The sequence below is a fragment of the Peromyscus maniculatus genome, chromosome 21, assembly GCF_049852395.1.
Source record: "Peromyscus maniculatus bairdii isolate BWxNUB_F1_BW_parent chromosome 21, HU_Pman_BW_mat_3.1, whole genome shotgun sequence".
NCBI classification, from domain to species: domain Eukaryota; kingdom Metazoa; phylum Chordata; class Mammalia; order Rodentia; family Cricetidae; genus Peromyscus; species Peromyscus maniculatus.
In genome coordinates, this window is record NC_134872.1 from 18,745,173 (window position 1) to 18,759,785 (window position 14,613).

Here is a 14,613-nt window from a genome sequence, read left to right on the forward strand (position 1 = left end):
AGAGAAGAACTCCATATCTAGAGCTTGCTTCATTATAGGGAGAACATAATTTGTATCTCTCCCCCCATAATCTGGTCTACTTTTAACTCTCAAAAGGTATCGTGGGGGATATCCAAAAGCACAAATATATTTTGAAGACCCCATATATCAAGTACCTACAGCGGCATATGGTACAAACATATATGTTTATCAGATGCAAAGGTACCAATTCTGGTACCTTTCTAGAATATTCCTCATACTTTTGTTTACTCCAAACACTGCAATGGCCCATGAGGAAAGATGGGTCCAATAATACCAACATTCTTCTCAAAACAGGCAAGAAACCCCCCACATGAGGCGGGTACATATTGAGGACAACAAATCCAAGCTTAGCATCTCTGCTTCCATAACTCTTAAAGCCAACTGGTCACGAGTTGGGAATGCCCGCCAAGAGCTCACTAATGTCCCACGCCAGAGATGAATACAGTCTTGGTCCAAAAAGGCAACAGTTTACAGTAACAATGAGATGTGCAGAGGACATGAGGACCTCCTTCGTCGTTTGTGCTCTCTCTCACACTGTGCCCAGGCCCCTGTTACAATCCTCTCAGTGGGTTAGCAGCTGCTCTCACAAGGGTGAAGATTTCCATTCCTAGTGTGCATTTAAAGGCAGATATGTAGAGCGTGCCTTTTTCCAGCGCTATGCATTAGCCTTACTAAAGTGGAAGAGGAGCTAAGGAAACGTCACTCAGGCACAACTCCATCTGGGCATTAGTACCAACATCCTAGTGCTTAACCTGTGGGAGAGGTTAATACTGTAGGAAAAGGCCATACTGTAGACACATGGCTTGGAGATTCCTTTGATTCAATGATTTGGGCTCAGTGTGTGTTTTGAGAGTTAGTCTTTTATTTATTTATTTTAAACTACCAGAAACTGGGAAGGCCTCTAGTGTTTGGGTTGATAAAGAAAATAAGTATTGTTTTTTAGATTTATTTATTTATTTATTTATTTATTTATTTATTTATTTATTTATTTTGTGTGTGTATACACATGCATGTGCGCGTGCACATGAATGCAGGTGCTGTGGAGGCCAGAAAAGGATGTTGGATTCCCCTGGAGCTGGAGTCATAGGCTACTGTGAACTAACTGCCTGACGTTGAGTACTGGGAGCTGAACTGGGGTCCTTTGTAAGCCGCAAGCACTCTTAATTACTCAGTCATCTCTCTAACCCTTCACAAAAACGTCTTTTGAGGTACACCTATGATTTCTAACTTTGAAAGGAGCCACCACATTACTGCTTGGCTATGTATCTTATGTTTTAGGGACACCCACTTCATGACACCCTTTGTGAGCATGGCCAGTTCTTGACGTTGGGCAGTTAACAACAGACACACACCCTGGGCAGCAGAGTAGTAGGGGAGGTATAATTTATTTGGAGTCTAACACCTTCAGGGGCTTGGGACACTTCCCTTGTGTTCTTAGTCCCTTCTCATTCTTCTGTTGGACATGCCTATGTGCCTTGTCACAAAACAGACAGGAAGAAAAAAACCAAAACAGAAACCAAAGGACCCTTTCCTTCTGCCGAAAGTCAATGACAAGCTGAATAGATCCAGATCCAGCCCAACAGCCACACTTTAGCGTGAAAGGAAAACTCCCCCGGCACACCAGGCCTTAGATTGCAGGTGGCCCCAACAACTAACACCTTGGAGACAGAGTAAGGGAAATCTGCCCGGTGTCATGGTGTCTCTGATCTAAAGTAGTTGCCCCAGCAAGGCTTTCCAAAGTCTAAGATTGCTGCCACAGGGATCCCAACAACTATCTAGTGAGAGTCTCAAAAGAAAAAGAACATCTGAGAGTTACGCCCAATTAATTTGACCGAAAAACCAAATAGCCACAGGCATGTCCCACTTCCCTCTTCCATCACGACAATAATTAGCTTCAGACCTCTGGTTCCGGAAGGCTAGAGCTGTGTCTGGCAGAGGAGAAAAGTCAGGTTTGAGGGAATGTTTAAGAACATGGTAGGTTTGCTATCTATATCTCTCTGGTATTCCATATTTGGAATCTGAACATAAAACCTTTCCTAACAAAGTTAGTCAGATGTACTGTGCTATACGTAGCGGGGCCATTTCCTGCTACTGTGTCTTATGTGTGCTCAGAAGAGGTGGGGGAAAAAGACCCAGGGCTCTTACTGTGATCTCTCCAGGCCTCTGGGAACCGAAGTGTGAACAGCAAGGAATCAATGACCAAGTCTTTTCATCTACATTTTCTTTAAGCTACCGCTCTCCACTGGTGACGGTGACGGGACCCAGTGGTGATCAAACAGGATCAAGCACTGCATTCTGTACTCACAGTTACCTTTGGGGTTGGGGCTCGCTCTAGGGCTATGGTGAGCATGGGATAGCAACACTGCAACCACGAGGGAAGAGAAGGTGATCAGTGAGAGAGAAAGACAGAATCTGACCAGAGAAACTGAACAACCACCTTGCAAGCCAGTTAGGACCTAACGCATCCGCTAGGACCAAAGAGCTTTGCCAGTGTAGTTCAAGAACAGCCTTAGAACTGAGATCTTGACGGAAGTCAGAGAGAAGAGATGAGAGATGGGATGAGAAGTCCACACACTAGTGTTACCCCCAGAGAGAGTGTATGTGTCTTACAAAGGGAAAAGACCCGGAAACACGTGCCACAGTGTAGCTCTATTAAGACAGCTAAGATGACAAAGTGACCTAGCCGTCCCTTGTGCCACCATAAATATCCATAAGTAAATACACACCTTCCCTTTTACAAACAGATTTAAAGGAACACCACTGGTACTTCTCTCTGAGCATATTAACAACCACCAAAGTAAAACCAAGGCTTTAAAAGGGAAAAAAAAAAACCAGCTTATAAATAAAATAATTAGTGACTAGCTTCAAGAACAGCAATCTTTTTCAGCTATGACCTGGATATCTGTATCTATGTCTTCAACGATGTATGGAACATTAAATTTCATAATAGGGTTATGAAATTTCTCTGTAGGCAATTGTTTCAGGTTATTCATTTTCCAAATGACATCAAAATTTAGTGTGTATAGAAAAAATGTCTCTTCTTCTAAAAACCGACATCGATTAGTGAATGTGTTAGGAGACTCACTCATGGCAGGCTCAGTCAGGTAGCTGTAGCGCTTACGTAAAGCTAGAGATGCAAAGCTCTGACGTCTGTCCGCCTTCTCAGCCTGAAAAAGAAGAGAAGAAACCATTTCCACCTTCCCTGGGACACCTTTCCACTTTGAAACATTTCACTGGATGGGATGGTCATGTCTTGTCCACCCTTAGGCATTATTTCCCCCTTGGGAGTCTAAGTCCCCTGCCCTCAACTCTCAACATAACCATGACGTAGCAGGCAAAAAATCACATCCACACAAGCAGACTTACAGGGGACTCGAAAGGTTGAACGGTGAGTTTTCCACCCGTACATTATACTGAAAGCACACGTCACAAAATACGCTCACTATGTGCATACATTCAAGGGGAAATGGGACAAAAAGCATCATCCCAGGATCCCACCGTGGGTATATAGTAGAGATGAGATTACAAACAGGTGGATGGACTCATCAGTGGTTCTGTGGCTTGGGCTGCCATTGTTATTATTGACAATTATTATGGGTTCTTAAAAATCCAATTATCACAAAGCTTACAGAAATACATAGAGAGAACTTAGGAAAAACTCTTGCAAAACTGCACAATGGCATTCTTAAAAAATGGCCAAGATAGGGCTGGATCCATGGGGCAGATTCAGTGTGGACACTGCTCTTGCAAAGGACCTGAGTTTAGGTTCCAGCCTCCACATCAGGAAGCTCACAATCCCCCAGGGGGATCTCATGTTCTTTTCTGGCCTCCAGGGGCACTGCATTCAGGTATACACACCCACACAGAAACACATATACACATAAGTTTAAAAAAAAAAAAGAATCTTCTTAAAAATGTCCAAGATCAATTCTTTAGCTGGAATGGCAAACATCTCTCAGCAGTTGGTGAGAAAATTCTTTACATTACATACAACATAGTTGATTGTACAACACAACTCCATATAATAACCAAGGTCTTGAGTTAGAAGTGACAGCATGTCAGATAGGCAGAGGGCCGTGGGGAGTAACATGCACCTGTGAAACTTAGGATCAAGTTTATGCAAGGCAATCTGTCACATTTAAAGATGCTTGCGTGACTCCAGGTCTTTCATTGACTAGTTTATTGTTTTTGCAGGATGCACTGAAGCACTCCTATGTTCATGGGAAGAGTGAGCCACTTTAAGGAAAAACAGCTAACTCTACCTCACACAGGCTAAGATGTACAATAGCATTTAGACTGTTCCCCGTTGCAGGCTTTTTCACACAATATCCAATATCTATTTTACCTCGGGTAGAATAAAAACAGAAGTGTTCATATTACCTCATCATCTTGATCTGACTCTGTCTCCTTTTGGTCCCAAGATGCATTGCAGAGACAAGGAATATTATAATGGACAAGCAGGGAAAAGAGTTGTCAGGATATGAAAAGGACTGAGTAGGGCGCACACAATGCAAGCTGGTTTAGAAAGCAAAGCAAATCAAAAGAAGCCAATAAAAACAGTATCACGGACCATACATCCACGGCAAATTAAACGTGTGACAATCATTTGGAAGCATCAAGATCTACAAACTACCAGCGGAAGCAATCAACAGAGGACTTCATCATACAGACTTGTCAGCACAGGACACCACGGGAACAGGACGTCATCTACACACGGAGACTAACACAACTCAAGTTTCAGGGGCTTTCAGAGTGTCACAAAGCATTCCTTCATTACATACCAAGGACCCATTGCCTCAAGACCAGGTCGGGGTGTGTGTGTGGAAATAAACCAGGTTTAAAAGATACCTTTTTATGTGCAGGTAGAGTAATGTTTAAGTTGCAAACGGCTGTTTGGGGTAATCCCTTTGTTGTCTTGGGCTCTTTCAGGAAAGACAGACGTCCGCAGGGCTCTTGGCTGGTATCTCTAACCTAGAAGAATTTGGGTAATGGATGAATACACAAAGAGACAGATTCCTTTCCATGAAAAGGTAAGACATGTTTGTTTTATCAAGTGCCCAGAGAGGGAAAGGATGGTAACCCAGGATGAACCTGGGGATGAACCTGGCAAGGTACCAGAAGCTCAGCTCCTGGCTTAAACAATGGGATGACCACCACCCACTTGTCTCATGTGATAAGCCATTCTGGGCTATGTGCATTATCTGTCTCCCTACTAATTTAAAGTTTCAGGCTTTGAAACATGGAACAGCAGACAGTGTGAGCCTCCCTACTGGTGCCTGAACTCCCGTGGAAACACAAATCAGAGTTAACTAAACATGGTCCATTCTGCCCTAGGTTGTTTCATTTTATCAACACTTCCTTGAATTATTTAATGTTTCATTTGGTATATTTTGAGACAGGGTCTCACTATGTAGACTTGGCTTGGCCTGGAGCTCACTACTGTAGAGCAGGCTGGCAAACTCACAGAGATCTATCTGCCTCTGCCTCTGCCTTTGCCTCCTCAAGTGTTGGGATAAAAAGTGTACAACTCTATAAATGGGTTCCATTTCCTTACATTTAAATAACACATATATGAATGTTCATTTACCAATAATAAAGTTTTATTAGCTTGAAAATTCACCCTGGTAGAATTAGAACAAAATCTGACTTTGTTCTTAAGTCATACTGGGTGGGATAATTCAAACTAAATAAGCCATTTAATATTTTTTTTATTCTCTCAGAACTTTAAAAATAATTGCAGAGTGGATGTTAAAGATGATTTACCTTGATGGAAAATGGCAGTCTGTTTTCTTTGAAAGAATAGAAGTTAAAAACAAGCTGCTGAACTCCTTTGGTAAGAGGGGCCAGGTTTCCATAGCAATCAACGAATATGGGCTTTCCTTCCAGGACCTTCCAGAATAAAAAAAAATACACAATTTAATGTTAACTTGACCTAAAAAAATATTGAGAGTTTTAAGTCAAATAACATCAAAAGACCAACATAATGACATCACTATGAGATAATTATTTTATGGAGTTGTTTGCTTTAAAAATACTTCTGGGTGCTTACAATTCAACAGCCATAATTAGTAGCTATTATTACAGACAGGTATACAACAGAATTTTGTTTCTCTTCCAACAATTTTAAATATGTCAGAGAAAATGCCTGACATCATTTCTTTAAGTAAACTGAGAACTTTCATTTCTTGGCTGGCTGATATTCACATGATGTCTGGGTTTGAAACACGAAAATCACGATAATGTGTGGGGAAAGTGACCACACACACACACACACACACACACACACACACACACACACACACACACACAAATTCAGACGGCCACAGGACAATGGAGAGTAGTTTAGATTCATTTTCATTCTATTGCAAAACCCTTCAATGATTTGATGTTGAACCCATTTCAAAGTTTTAAAATAAAACATGAATGCCCTTGATATTTCTGTGTAGTATGTGCCGCTAAGATCCCCAAATAGGTCCCTGTCTGGGGAATGCAGTGACAGATACTCATTCTTGTGACCCCAGTACCTCAATGTCTTTGCTCCGGGCCACCTCCTCAAAGTTCTCCTGCTGCTCCAGGGTTTTGTCCACCCTGTCGTCCGTCATGCAGAAGCATCGCAGGGAAGACTCCACCGGGTCATTTGTTTTGGCAAAAACAACAAACTTGGCCATGTAGGGGACACATATCAACTCTCTGTACAGTTGTGAGGCTAGCCCTACGGTTTCTAAAACCTGATGGCAGTCTGCAAGCCAAAATCTGAGAAAAACAAAACACATAATGAAAAAAAAAAAAAAACCAAAAAAACAGAAAAACAAAACCCAATAATAGCAAAAGATGCAAAAATAAACCCAAAAGAACTCACAACAAAGAAAATCTGGGACTAAGGGTATGACCCCCTGGTAGAGCAAATATTTTTAGCATGTTTATCCCCGACATAAAAAAAAAATCAAATTATGAAATAGAATGAAAAAAAAAATCAGAGTCTAACAGATCCCAAATCAAGCATTATAAACTTGCTCATTTAAATGGCAAAGGTATTTATTCAAGCAAAAAGCAGTTTATTCCCCAATAATAATTTCTTTCTGGAAATAACATTAAGGACCTTCTATCCCTCCCATGAATTTAAAAGTAGTTATACTGTATTGACAGTAACTTTTTTTACTTCCCCAAAAGGTGAGACAATGAATTCCATGGCGCTCTTCGAACTTTCACTTCCATACCTGGCTGAAACATTGGTTGTGAAAGACACACAATCCTTTATGAAGGTCAGAGGGGTGGTTCCTGTGATGTCTTCCCATTGAGCCGGCGAGGTGCCCCCTGGGGACAGCACAGACAGAGTGACTTTACCATAAAGTGGCTCCCTGCAGACTAACTGCCCATCACCTGGCTGTTCTTCCGGCAGCCACTAAGAGGCTGGCTACAGCGCTTCCGGTTCTGCGGTGCAGTACACGTGACTGCCTCTGCTCACCTTCATCCTCTTACCTGCTAACGGGGCGTTCACTGGAATTCACAAGTACATATATTATTTCCTCTTTGTCTGGATCACAAGGGATAGTTTCAACTTGGGATAATATGTTAAATGTATCATCTTTGCAGTTTTCAGAGGTGTGTGTGTGTGTGTGTGTGTGTGTGTGCGTGCGCGCGCGCGCGCACACATGCACATATATATATGGATGCGGGTGCCTGAATGTCCACATGTGTTCACAGGCCAGAGATTTACATTGGGTATCTTCCTTCATTGTCTACCTTATTCTTTGAAACAAAGTCTCTCACTGAATCTGGAGCACACTGATTCAGCTAGGCTGGTCTGCTAATGAGCTCAGAGATCGCCTGCCTTCCTCCCCAACCCCCTGGGCTAGCGTTGTAGACAAGTGGATCCTGTGTGTGGATCATGCTTAAGCAGCAGGCGCTTCAACTGAGCCCTTTCCCTAGCCTCCCAAGTAGGCTTTTGGTTTTGGTTTTTTAAAGTGGGGTGGGGAATCATCAGGAAAGTTTAGGTAGCTGCTCATTTTGTCCTTGGCTGAAATACCACTTTTCCTGGCTAAAAGGAAGAATTGGACATCAAAGAACAGGGTGAAACCTTGACTTGGTTCATCTTTGACTTGAGCTCAGTGACCAATCAGGGAAAAAAATCAAAGGGTCAACTGAAGTCTGGATTCTAAAGTTCTTTTTGCATTTGTGTGTGTCTCTGTGTGTGTGTGTGTGTTTAGGTCAGAATTTACTGGACTCAGTTCTTCCACCACGTGAGTTCTGGGTATTGAACTCGGGCTTGCCCGCAGATGCCATTTCTTGCTGAGCTGTCTTTTGGGCTTGAGATCTGGATTCTAGGTACTTAAAACGAAATGTGTTCTCAGGCCTGGGTGACGCTGATGAGCACAGCTGGGTGGCACCGAAGGCATCATCCTCAACACTTCCCATTCAGGCCCTGGGAGATCTTCCCCCAAGAGCTCATTCATTTCCCCTCTCCAAAAGATGCTACTTGGTTGCTTACCTCTGTCATGGTTCCCTAAGCACTTCAGTCGAGTCAGTAACACCTCAACAACGCTAAAAGGGCTTGATTTCTAATATGCGTATTTAAAAAAAAAAACGCTGAATTTTAAATATACCAGGAGCCTTGTTCCTGGTGGAAATTTTCCCATTGAGAGGATTGAAGAGAATGAATACAGGACTCATTCCTTGTTTTCTACGCTTTGTACCTCCACACACAGTCGAGGCAGACAGACAGGAGTCACTACGGGGGTGGGGTGGGGGGTGGGGGTGGGGGATCCATACCTGTAATGCTGCAGAGGAGCCGAAGGTTGGGCGTGGTGTCCCCCTTGTACCCATTGGACACGCCTTCTCCTGAGGGTGGGGGCACCGGAATGGTCATGGTGATTGGCTTATGGAATTTCCTCCTCCTCGGTTCCACAGTCACAATGGGGCTAAATGTTGCTTTGTTTCCAAGGATCTTTTTCACAATCTCCTCTGGAACAGGCTGAGCCTACAGCAGAGGGAAACACACAAAAACAAAACCTTAAATAAAAGTAGACTTAAATAAATCTTTAAAAAAAAAAAAGCTTTAAAAAATTTAGTTATTATGTATACAGTGTCCCGTCTGAATATATGCCTGCAGGCCAGAAGAGGGCACCAGATCTCATTATGGATGCTTGTGAGCCACCATGTGGTTGCTGGGAATTGAACTCAGGCCCTCTGGAAGAGCAGCCAGTGCCCTTAACTGCTGAGCCATCGCTCCACCCCCCCCCCCCATTTTGTTTTTAATTTGAAGATGTAGTTTTTAATAGAGAATGGCGGGAGGATACTGATAACAAAATCCATGTCTATCTTTACCCCTTTTCCTCACTGCTTTGGGAAGGCAGAGAAATGAAATGACCCTAACCAGGGCAGAGCGGTTTTCTCAGGGGAGCAGACCATACTGGCTTGCTGGGAGGGGAGGGAGCCAAATCTCAGAGCAAAGAGGAGGTAAGCAAGGACAACCTCAGTATATGTTAACCCTGTGCAGGACACTCCCTGAAGCCTCACAAAATTACCCTGTACAAGAAATAAGCTGTGAGGCTCTCGGAGGCAAGGAGCAACCTCTAATTCAGAAGGGATGAGTTATAGTCAGCCAGGCCTAACTTACTGCTTTTGGTGTCTCTACTGTCTGGAGAAGTGCTTCAATATGAGGGGGCAGATGAAGGGAACCCCACTGACACATAGGGCCTGCCTACCACCCCTCTCCCCAACAATGCCTCAGAATGAGAGTCTAGCCTCACAAAGAAAAGCTAATGGTCAGTTCAACTTTTAATCTGAGGATTAACAACAAAAAATGATCATTACATCATTTTCTATTTTTCTTCTGCAATAAAGAAAAATAAAGAGCTCAAGACTAAACTAATTGGAGTGAATAAATATAAGAAAGATCATTTTTGCCAGCCTTCTAAACCCAACCAAGTTCCAACTGGATTGGACAAAGCCCAGCATTTATGAAGTCCTATAAGCCCAAATGTGAGCGCTTGAAAAATTCAGCAACATGTTATAGACTAAGCTCTAGTATGCTGCTCTATACACAGAGGCCAAGGACCTACAATGAGAAGGGTATTTTCTAAAGGAAACCAATGGAGATGATGCATATCACTCTATACAGAGGACAGAGGTCATGAGGTATCTTTCTCAAATGCTCTCCGCCTTATTTTCTGAGACAAGATCTTCCATGGAATCTGGAACTACCAGTTTGTCAAGACTGGCTGGGATCCTCCTACTCTGCTCTTCCCCCACCCCCAGTGCATGCTGCCACATCTGGCTCTTTTTAAATGGGACTCTTTTTAAATCGAACTTTTGGTTCTCATGCTTGCTCAGAATGCATTTGCCAACTGAGCCAGCTCCCCAGCCCCAGCTGAGTCTTTTAAACAGAAAACTGCTAAAAATACATAAGCATGTCTGACCAGTCAATCAGCTAGCTTTACACTTAAATACTCTCCATTTGAGATTAATTCCCCAAACGCTCTAATTATCAATATCCCAAAGGATGAATGACTATAATGCTTCCGGAGCAAGATGTGTCCATGAGTTCTTCACATGTACAGAGGACTTGCAAAGTCCAGGCTTTGTGATCAGTACCTGGAGACCCACTCGGATCCTTTTGGTTAAGGCACCCTCTGGGAAAGCCGCCTGAACGAGGGGCACTGTAGTGCTGCTCAGAATCCCACCTTCAGGACCAATCTGGTTGCTTTCCTGCTTAATCCGGGAAACTACCGCAAAATACTGGGGGAAATCCTTCGTGATGATCCTGCAGATGCGCTTCGTCCCCAGCTCTTCTGGGCTGTCAAGTTCTGGAAGACAGCAAGGATGAGAAGCCATGAACAGGTGCCTTTGCACAAAGCACCTTGACACCAACTGGTGTTTAAGACAATTTTAAAAATTATTATTATTTTTTTTGATACAAGTTCTCATGTAGCCCAGGCTGGCCACAAACTCACTAGATAGCCAAGGATGAACTTGAATTTTTGATCCTTCTGGTCCTCCTAACTACCTCTCAGGTGCTAAGATTATAGGCATGTGCCATCCATTACATCTAGTTTTCTGGGGTGCTGAGGATTGAACCCAGGACTCAATGCATTCTGCACAAGCACTCTGATAGTTGAGTCATAGCCCCAACCCAGGAAGGGATTTTTTTTAAAAATTTGAATTGATACTCTAAAACATGCTAATTGAACGTCCAAGGTCCCATGAGACATTTCAGCTCATATATACCATGTAATGCATGAATCAGTTTCCATACAACGATCTTCTCAAATATTTCCTTTGTAGCTTTTTGAAATGTACAGTATATCCCTGTCATTGCGCTCGCCCACCTTACTGTATAGCAGAACACTTTGCTCCTATCCACAGTAACTTTGAACCAATGTTCAACCTCTCCCCAGCCTTTCCTACCCACCATTCTACCTTCAAGTAGTATAAGACCAACTGCGTTACTCCATGCCTGTAAGATCATGCAGTATTTGTCTTTTGTGCCTGCTTCAACTCCCAATCTTATACAGTTGGTCATCTTTCTATTTAGTAGCTATAACACACACACACACACACACACACACACACACACACACACACACACAGAGGTAGAGAAAACTACAGGGATCATAAAATACCAAGCTTTGCAAAGATACTGTAAAGCTACTAATAAATTCTGCTTGGGAGGAACAAACATCTTTAAACACTGGAATCTTGGTGGGCAGTGGTGGCACACCTCTAGTTGGGGTTTAGGGCAAACCTTCCTGTCCAAGATTGGAAAAAGGCTGGGGGTAGGGGCTGGAGAGATGACTCCATGGTTAAAAGTGTTTCTTGCTCCTCCAGAGGATACCAGTCCAGTTCCTAGGACCCAGGTTGGGTAGCTCACAACTACCTATAACTCCAGGTCTAGAAGATCCAACACCTTCTTCTGGCCTGTGTGGGTACCCATATGCACAACACACACACATGCACAAACACAACAAACTTAAATTTTAAATAATTGGGCAGTGGTTTTGCACGTCTTTAATCTCAGCACTCGGGAGGCAGATGCAGGTGGATCTCTGTGATTTTGAGGCCAGCCTGGTCTACAGAGTGAGTTCCAGGACAGCCAGAGCTGTTACATAGAAAAACCATGTCTGGAGTGGTGGTGGGGGGCATCTTGTTGGTCTGGGGGTAATTTTTAAATTACATTCATTTATTTATATGTGCATGTGTGTATGTGTGTGTGAACACACGTGGAGGTCAGAGAGCAACTGTGGGATCAAACTCAGGTCATCAGGCTTGGTGGCAAGTGTCTTTAACCACTCCATCATCTTGGTGACCCCCAAAGACTATTTTATGGATAAAAGTGTGATGCTTTCCATGACAAAACAGTAAACTTGAGAGAGGTACAGCTGGAAGGTTAACAGTCTCAGCTGACATGAGCACCTGCTCATGTGATGGACACGCATGCAGGCTGTGATTTGACAAGAGACACATGAGGAGGTCACAGAAAAATGTTAGGATGTTTCCCCGAAGCTGGAAAACGGTCAATAGACATACAATGTTCAAATCCAACACTTTACAGGGAAATCATAAAAAACAATAATAATCTCCACCTCCCCGTCCACCTCTTCAGGCAGCTAAGATAAGTTCCCCATTTTTGAAGAATCGGGAAATGATGAGAAAAGGTGTGTGCTCCTAGTAACCACAGCTAGGTGTGAATGGGAATGATCTCCTGAGAATGACATTGACAGTCCTGTGAGATGGCTCAGCAGGGAAAGGTGCATGCTGCTGATGGACCTGAGTGTGACCCCAGGAACCCACAGAGGAAGGAGAACCAACTCCTGAAAGTTGTCCTTTGAACGCCACATGTGTGCCACAGCACCCACACTCTTCCTCCAATAATACATAAAATTAAAGTCGAAGAGAATTGGGAACCACCCATTCAAAATGAAATTCCTTGGACCTAGAAATCCTATTTTCTTACAGTTTTTTTTTTTTTCCCCATGAACCCATGCAAAGCTTTGTTGACTGACAGATGAGCACTGGACAACCATGTGCCCATCAATAAGACATGCCCCACACTCACATTCCACACAGCCCTGTGGGTGCACAGAAAGCTTTGGATTCATTCATCTACCAAGTGTTTACTGAAGGCCAGCCATATACATCCCTTAGTTATTGGGTATATGCAGGAGTTAATGTTACCACATACACGGAACTTACAGTCTAATAGAGGGGGTGGGGATGGGGGTGTGCAGCAGAAACCACACTGAGAAGAAAGTAGAACCAAGAGAGGAATCGGAGATGACCAGAGAACGGGGGCAGGGAGGAAGGTCTCACTTAGATGTAGTGTCTGGAAAAAGAGATATTGGAAGAGGCAGCATGGAAGGAGGGAGCCCAAGGAGTGACCCACAGAGCAGAGAAGATGTGAGCCACGTGCTAAGCAGAAACCTTTTTAGGAACACCATGTCATCGGAATGTGTTTGTGCATCTATGAGCAAGTCGTAGAAGGAACCTTCAAGTCGAGCAATGGTTACTTCACAGGAACAAGGGATGCTCCTGGGGGTGGGAAGGAGTGGGAGGACATCATCCAGGGATAAAGGAACAACTCCCAAACCTCAGGGGGGTGGACCACTGCTATTTTCAGGGTTTACTGTTCATTGGAGCCTCACCCTCTCCACACATCTCACTGCCCATCCATGAGGACAATTTTTGCCTCGGGCTGAAATCAGGACTCATCCCAAATAAAAAATATACTGAATGGCGAAACGGGTCATTGCAGCGGCGCGTTTTACAGATCAACCCCTGAACACGGAGTTGGGGAAATCAAACCAGTTGTCCACGAGGGGAAATTAAAACTGGCCTCATCCGGGACAGAAAGTGGAGTTGGAAGTTTGCTCTTGTCTGTTTCAGCGGCATTGACTCTCAAAACCTAAACACTGGAGGCAAAAGGTAGGGCAATGGTGCCCAGAACAGCGACAAAGTAAGGATTCAGGAAAAATACTGCAAGGGAGTTTGCAACTGAGAGCCAAGTTCCCCCGCAGGGGTCGTTTAGTTTACACAAGGAGAGTAAATTCCCAGAGTTCATGGCGCCTGTGGCCACCGGAGAAAGTCCAGATCATCTGTGTCAATGGCTGGATCACATCCCCACCAACTAAATAGGTATCTTCTGCTGTGACCACCAATTTGTCACTAGGTGGTCCTGCAAAGTGGCTCAGCTGTTCATGCAGACTGTCATGAAATGGCATTCGAATAGGTGAGTTTTTCCTAATTCTGCTAGAAGGACCTGTGTCCTGAGAGTATGAGACTGCTCAAGGGCATTCTGGACCGACTGACCACATTTTTATATAACCACGTACCTATCCATGTAATGTGTGTAGAAACAGAGAGAGGGGGAAGAGACCAACTATAAGATGTCGCACCAAGAGTGTATGTAGGGAGGCAGGGGGCTGGGGAGAGGGCTCTGCTCAGGAGCGTTCTCTGCTCTTGCAGAGGACCTGGGTGCTGTGTCTAGGATCCTCATCAGGTGGCTCACGATCACTTGTAATTCCAGCTGCATGGTATATGATGCCCACTTCCGGGACCCCCCCCCCATAAAACTCACAAAAGTAAAATACTTAACGA

General features: G+C 43.8%; 1 protein-coding gene across 32 annotated transcripts in view; it reads right to left on the reverse strand.

The window, feature by feature from the left end:
- The window catches only part of Ank3 (ankyrin 3), a 612,404-nt gene that overhangs the window by 37,693 nt on the left and 560,098 nt on the right, over nt 1-14,613 (reverse strand). For 20 of the 32 annotated variants that reach the window (XM_076557037.1, XM_076557027.1, XM_076557028.1 and 17 more), the window contains 7 exons: nt 10,615-10,826; nt 8,791-8,998; nt 7,239-7,335; nt 6,546-6,774; nt 5,785-5,910; nt 4,870-4,992; nt 3,107-3,188 (listed from right to left, as the gene is read on the reverse strand). In XM_076557037.1, coding sequence (XP_076413152.1) covers nt 3,107-3,188; nt 4,870-4,992; nt 5,785-5,910; nt 6,546-6,774; nt 7,239-7,335; nt 8,791-8,998; nt 10,615-10,826 — 1,077 coding nt within the window. Of the gene's footprint in view, nt 1-3,106; nt 3,189-4,401; nt 4,429-4,869; nt 4,993-5,784; nt 5,911-6,545; nt 6,775-7,238; nt 7,336-8,790; nt 8,999-10,614; nt 10,827-14,613 lie in introns of all 32 variants that reach the window. The other 12 variants (XM_076557014.1, XM_076557040.1, XM_076557022.1 and 9 more) reach the window with 2 other exon arrangements.